General features: G+C 44.9%; 1 protein-coding gene across 1 annotated transcript in view; it reads left to right on the top strand.

The window, feature by feature from the left end:
- Positions 1 to 7,398, top strand: part of CNGA3 (cyclic nucleotide gated channel subunit alpha 3) — a 40,255-nt gene that overhangs the window by 19,271 nt on the left and 13,586 nt on the right. The window contains exon 5 of the mRNA XM_030888480.1: positions 468 to 475. Within this exon, the coding sequence (XP_030744340.1) occupies positions 468 to 475 (8 nt within the window). The remainder of the gene's footprint in view (positions 1 to 467; positions 476 to 7,398) is intronic.

The following is a 7,398-nucleotide window of genomic DNA, read 5'->3' as shown; positions in this document are numbered from 1 at the left end:
AGGACCTTCATGTGGCTTGGGGTCTTTCTTCTACCATCTCTTCTTGCTCAACTCCCTGTTATTAAGTCGATTCTCACTCATAGCGACCCTATAGCACAAAGTAAAACTACCTCTGTGGGAGCAGAAAGCCTCATCTTTCTCTCAAAGAGCAGCTGGTGGTTTTGAACTGATGACCCTGTCATTAGCAGCGTAACTCATAACCCACTACACTACTAGGGCTAACCTGAATTTAATCTGTTGTATATTTCAAAAGAGATGAACTCAAGATTAATCAATCACGTAAAAAAAAAAGATTAATCAATCACAAAAAGACAAACATTGCATGTCACCACTGTTGCAAACTATTTTTCAAGGTTTTCACACTAACCACTAACAGAAGCTGAGGTCAGGGATGAGATGGGAATGGGGAAGTAGATAGCAGATGCGTGTTAACTTGGAATGAAAGGGAAGACAATATCCGGCAAGAGGGAGATGGGTGCAAATGAGGGAAATAAGGTCTGACCCGGAGGGGTCCGATGAGTTGTTGAATATAAAAATGATGGTCTGTTCTGTAAACCTTTACCTCACTCACAATACAAAAAGAAAAAACAAAAAGATCGACTCAAGCTACTGATATCGCCTCATTAACATAACAAGGGCAACACATTCCAAAACGGGTTTATAAAGCAAGGCACAGAGGTTAGAATGTATATTATATTGAGGACTCACAGCTGTGGAGTGGGGAGGTGGGCGGGGGGGATCACTTGAATCGATCAGGCAGTGGGGAAACTGGAGAACGGTGTTGGCGGCAACACTCTCATTAGTCTTTCTGTACCGCTTTCCTCTCTGATGAGTCCACACTGTAGGCAGGGACCCAGGGACAGAACTGGGGACTGTCCTCCAAAGAAGCCATCTGGGCCCAGAAGATATGGGCAAAAATTCTTTTCCAACATCTGGCCATTCTTCTACCATTTTTCTTCCCTTTTGCTTGATCCTTTTGTTCCTGAATCATTTCCTCCTCCCTGAACAGACAATCCCCAGCTGAAATCAGTATTGTTGGAGTTCCTCAGGGACACACCTAGTTGTCATTGAGCTCTTAAACCTCAGCAGGTAGAGAGGAGAGGCCTGAATGTCTCACCTGGGCTCTTGAATAGGCTGCAATTGAGTCTGATAAGTTTGTGAACAACACCCTCTGCTGGTAGTTTCTTGTTAAAGCTTCTTCCGTGGGAGAAAAGGGGTTTCAGGAATCACGGGAGAAGAGAACAGAAGGCTAGGTGAGTGCCCTCGCTCTTATGTAATACTTTTTATTTTATATTCTCATTTCCCTGTTAATATATATATTTCATGCAAAAAGACTCAGAAACTAAAGAAAGTCACACGCAGGCATGCACACACACACCAAGCACAGTTCATGTAACAAGGGAATCCCACGGAGGACTCTTGGACTATATGCCTGCCATGGGCCGGCGAGCAGCATGTGCATCCCAGCTCAGCCCTGCAGAGCTTTCTGGCCTTGGGCAAGTTACTAACCTTGTTCAGGCATCAGTTCCCCAGCCTATAAAATGGGGATTGCTAGAGTGCTCAACCTTAACAGGGGGCTTCAAAAAGTTTATGATCTTTTCATTCCGGAAGCCCCCTCGGAGGGTCGTGTGGTGACAAAATGAACTAATATAGGGAAAGTGCTCCAAACGTCCCCTCCCATCCAGTCCACTCAAGCCCATAGTAACCCTGTGCAGTCTCCGAGACCGCCGCTCTTGATGGGAGCAAATAAGGGTTCCGTGAATATTGGCTGGGTAGGAGGTCGAAGGGGAAACATGGGGGTGGCGGGGCTCAATGAGATGGATTAGCAGAATAGCTGCATCAATGCCTCAAACATATCCCTACCACTGATGGTGCAGGACGGAGCGATGTTGCATTCTATTTAAGATGCCATGAGCCTGAGCCAAGCCAACAGCAATTAACATAACTTGGGTGAAGGGAGAGGCAATATACAATAAGGGAGAGGTTTGCACAATGTGGCCAAAGCCAAGGAAGACCCTGGGAAGAGCACACGAGTTACAATCAAGATAACACTGTGACAGACACAATCCTGCAATGACAGAAAGAGTGAACAGTGATCCACAAGTAGACACATAACAGGCAGACAGGCAAGCTGCCCGAGTCTGGGAAGGTGAGTGCAGCTACGTTCACGAGCCTATGCAGGCTTGATGGAAAATATCCACACACACGTATCTGTGTGCCCTGCAGATGTGTCCATGCGCAGAGGAGAGCAAACGGCTGTCCTTTTGTGGTTGCTGTTCTTAGGTGCCGTCAAGTCGGTTCCAACTCAGAGCGACCCTGTGTGCAACAGCACCAACCTCTCTGTCCCGCACCACCCTCACGATGGGTATGTCCGAGCCCATTACTGCAGCCACTATGTTGACCTCTGTAGTATAAAGTTGGTGGAGGGGCAACCCCCACCACTACCCATGGGTTCAGTAATGCACAATTGTACGGTTGAGATATAGAAGTATTATATTAAAGTCATCGAGAGCATGAGAGGTAGAGGAGAGATATTACAATAATGCAGTCAGACACATTACATGGTAGCATTGCTCACCTTAGCCCCGCTTGGTGGTCCACATGGAGAGGGGGGAAGGGAAAGGGTACAAGGGAGAGAGGATGGGAGAGAGGGGGAAGAGAAGAGAGGGGGAAGAGAAGAGAGGGGGAGAGACCAGTGAGAAAGGGCAATCTCTCACTAACCCAGGCCTATATGCCTTTTGGGGGCGTGCAAGCCCACTAATTACAGGTAAAGACATACGTCACAGGAAGGGGTTGCACTATAAGTTATACAGTAATGAGAGGGGGTGGTCTAGGGACATACACTCAGTAGGAAGAGGAGGGATTGGGGGTTTACATGTGACAAGATGGGTGGATCCTAGATTTAGGATGGCAGCTTAACTTTGGATGTCACAGAGCCGGCTTGACCTGTTCCTGGCTCAGCTGATAGAGACCATTATCGGTAGGGCATGAACTCCTCCTACTGGAGCCTGTCCGTTGTCCCCAGCAGCAGGGAGCAGGCCCACCCCTGTGGTGGGGTGAGACAGCAGTCTGACCTCCCCGCCCCAGAATCTACCTGATGGGGGCCTTCCTCTTTTTTTAGTGCCGCTATACTTTACCAAGCATGATGTCCTTCTCCGGGCGCTGGCTCACCTGATAATATGTCCAAAGGACATGTCAAAAGTCTCGCCATGCTCACTTCTAAGGAACAGTCCGTCTGTACTTCTGAACTTCTTCCAACACAGATGTGTCTGTCCTCTTGGAAGCCCACGGCACTTTCACAGTTCTTTGCTAGCGCCATCGTTTCCATGCGTTGGTCCTTCTTCGGTCTTCCTTGTTCGACATCTAACTTTCACACGCATAGGAGATGATGGAAAACACCACAGCTCGAGTCAGGCACACCTTAGTCCTCAAAGTAGCATCCTTCCTTTACAGCACTTTAAAGTTGTCTTGTGCAGCAGATTTACCCAATACAACACATCGGTCGAGCTCTTGAATGTTGCTTGCATGAGATGGATTATGGACCCAACCAAGAGGAAATCCTTGACAACTGCAATCTTTTCTCCTCTTATCATGATGCTACCTGCTGATCCAGTTGTAAGGACTTTTATTTTCTTTATACTGAGTTGTAATCCATACTGAAGGTGGCAATCTTTGATCCTTATCAACAAGGGCTTCAAGTCCTCCTTACTTTCAGCAAGCAAGGCTGTATCATCTGCATATCTCCAGTTGTTAATTAGCCTTCCTCAAATCCTACTACCTCATTCTTCTTCATATTATCCAGCCTCTTGGATTATTTGCTCAGCATTCAGTTTGAGTGAGTCTGATGAGAGGCTATACCCCTGACACACATCATTCTTGATTTTTAATCATACAGTCTTCCCTTGTTCTGGTCACACAACTGCCTCTTGATCTCTATGCAGTGTTCCAAATGGGCACAATTAAGAGTTCTGGAGTTCCCCTTCTTTAGGGCTATCCATAGTTTGGTATGATCCACACAGTTGAATCCCTTTGCATAGTCAATGTAACACATGTAAACACCTTTCTGGTGTTCTCTGCTTTCAGCCAAGATTTATCTGACAGATGTGATGATATCCCTTGTTGCACATCCTCTTTTGAATCCGGCCTGAATTTCTGGCAGCTCTGTGTCAATGTACTGCTCAAATTGTTGTTGGATGATCCTCAGCAAAACTGTACTTGCTTCTGATATTAATCATGTTGTTCTATCATTCGCTTTACCCAGTGGTCACTTTCTCTGAAATGGGTGTAGATGTGGACCGCTTCCAGGCAGTTGTCCAGGCCGTTCAGATTTCATAGCATCAGATGATGCGTGCTTCCAGAGCTTCCTTGGCTTGATGAAACGGTTTCCATTAGTAGTCTATCAATTCCTGGAGCCTTGCTTTTGGCAAATGTTTTGAGGCAGCTTGGACTTCTTCCTTCAGAACCATGGCTCTTGAGCATGTGCTGCTGCTTGAATGTCAACTAGTTCTTTTTGGTACAATGGCTGTATTCTTTCCATCTTCTTTTAACACTTTCTGCATCGTTCAATATTCTGTCCATAGAAACTTTCGATATTGAAACTCAAAGCTTGAAATGTTTCTTTAGTTCTTTCAGTTTCAGATATGCTGAGTGCATGCTTCCTTTTTGGTTTTCTAAGTCTGTGACTCTACATTTCATAATAATATTTTATTTTGTCTTCTCAAGCTACCCTTAGAAAACCACTGTTCAGTTCTTTGACATCATCATTTCTTCCAATTGCTTTAGCTCCTCTGATGAAGAGCGAGTGTCAGAGTCTCTTCTGACGTCCACTCTGATCTTTTCTTTCTGTCCTGTCTTTTGAACGACCCTTTGCTTTCTTCCTGTGTGATGTTCTTGATGCCATCCCACAGCTCTTTGTGTCTTCTGTCACGAGTGTTCGATGCATCAAATCTGGTCTTGTGATGTTCTCAAAATTCAGGTGGGATAGATTCAAGGTTTTATTTGTGCGCCCATGGGCTTATTTTAACTCTCTTCAGCTTCAACCCGACCTTACATATGAGCAACTGATGGCCAGTTCCACAGTCATGCCTGGCCTTGTGCAAGCTGCTGATACTGAGTTTCTCCATCGTCTCTTCCCACAGATGCAGTCCATTGGGTTCTTGTGTATTCCATCTCGAGAACTCCACTTGCATAGACAGACAGACGCCTTTTGCTTGTTGAAAAAGGTATTTGTCATGAAGAAGTCATTGGCCTTAGAAAATTCTATCATGGGGGCAAAGGGGGGTTGGGGAGGAGGGGGAAATGAGGAGCTGATGTCAAGGGCTTAAGTGGATAGCAAATGTTTTGAGAATGACGAGGGCAACGATGGATGGATGGATTGTGCTAAGAGTTGTATGGGCCCCCAATATAATGCTTTTTAAAAAAAAGAAAATTCTGTCACGCAATCTCCAGTTTCCTTGCTGTCATCAAGGCCATATTTTCCAGCAGCTGTGCCTTCCTGCTTGTTTTCCGTTTTTGCATTCCAATCACCAATAATTATCACTGCATCTTGATTGCTTGTTTGATCAACTTCTGACAAGACATTGGCAGCATGCTTCAATCTCTTCATCACGAGCTCTCATGGTTGGTGCATAAATTTGAACAGTAGCTGTATTGATTTGGCTGTCCTTGAGTGTAGATAGATATAATCCTATCACAGACAGCATTGGACTTCCGGATAGACCTTGACATGTCCTTTTTGATGATAAATGTAATGCCATTCCTCTTGATTGTGTCATTCCCGGCATAGATTGTTTGCATCAAAATGGCCAATGCTAGTCCATTTCAGCTCACTAATGCCTAGGATCCTGATCGTTATGTGTTCCATTTCATTGTTTATGATGTCCAATTTTCCTAGATTCATACATCCAAGTCCTGATTATTAGTTGAGGTTTGCAGTTTCTTCTCATTCTGAGTTGTGCCTCGTTAGCGAATGAAGACCCCAAAGGCTTGACCTCATTCTCGTCACCATGTTTGACTCTACTTTGAGAAGGCAGCTCCCGCCTCAGTCGTATTTCAAGTGTCTTCCAACCCATGGAGTCCATCCTCTGGCACCATCTCTGACCATGCTCTGCTCCCAGTCACTAGGCCTTCAATACCTGGCAACGTTTCGATGCTATGCACAAGGTTTTCCGCAGCTACTTCCTCCAAAGTGGGTAGCTGATTCTTTCTCCATAGTCTGTTCTTAGTCTGGAAGCTCCGCTGAAACCTGTTCACATTGGGTGACCCTGCCGATATTTGAAATACCAGCCACAAAGCTTCCAGCATCAGAGCAACACACAAGCCAACACAATATGACAAACTAACAGGCACATGCTGGGTTACTGAATTTGTTTCAGAACATTTTTACTTGCATGTATTATCAGTGACATTGTTCAGTAATATTTGTACTCTGTTTTATCATTTTTTTAAAAATAGATAGAGGTAATAGGGATCTCTTCTGTTTGGTTGGCCAGGTGGTTTTCTTTGAAACGTCTTGGCTTTGATGGACGAGTGTGAGTGCTGCTTGGGGGTCATCGGCGGTCGAACAATTCAAGTGGCGTTTCATCGATTCCCAGTGCCTTCAGTAGAGCTTGGACGTCCTACATCAGTCCCATTGGTTCTGGATCATATGCTACCTCTTGACATGGTTGAATGTTGACCCGTTCTTTTTGCTACAGTGATTCTGTGGATTCCTTGCATCTTCTTTGGATGCTTCCTGCAAAATTCAATATTTTGCCCATAGAACCTTTCAAGATTGCAACCTGAGGCTTGAATTTTTCTTCAGTTCTCTCAACTTGAGTTGTGCTGTGTTCTTCCTTTTTGCTTTTGGAACTCCAGGTCTTTGCACATGTCATCATAGCACTTCACTCTGTCTTCTCAGGGTGCCTTGTGACATTTTCTGCTCAGCTCTTCTACGTCATCATTTCTTCCATTTGCTGGAGCTCCTCTGTAATTAAGAGCGACTTTCAAAGTCTCCTCTGCGATTCTACTTTCATCTTTTCTTTCCTGTCTTTTTAAAGGATCTTTCTTCAAGTATGAAATCCTGGATGTCATCCCAAAACTTGGGAAGTCTTCTGCCATTAGTGTTCAATGAGCCAAATCTATTATTGAGATGTTTTTGAACTTTAGGTCCGATATGCTCAAGGTCATATTTTGGCTCTCAGGGGATTATTTTAATTTTTCTTTAGCTTTGATCTGAATGGTTACTTGTCTGTTCAGCCCCTGTTCTTGTTTGGGCTGCTGATATTGGGCTTCTCGATTGTCTCTTCCCACAGATGTAGTCAGTTTGATTCCTGTGTATCCCATCTAGTGAAGTCCCTGTGTATAGTCGCCCTGATGTTGCTGAGGAAAGGTATTTGCGATGCAGAGGTCATTGAGCTC

The sequence above is a fragment of the Echinops telfairi genome, unplaced genomic scaffold (genome assembly GCF_000313985.2).
Source record: "Echinops telfairi isolate 266 unplaced genomic scaffold, ASM31398v2 ScPeMD7_7467;HRSCAF=8505_1, whole genome shotgun sequence".
Lineage (NCBI taxonomy): Eukaryota > Metazoa > Chordata > Mammalia > Afrosoricida > Tenrecidae > Echinops > Echinops telfairi.
This window is presented reverse-complemented; position numbering and strand designations above follow the sequence as displayed.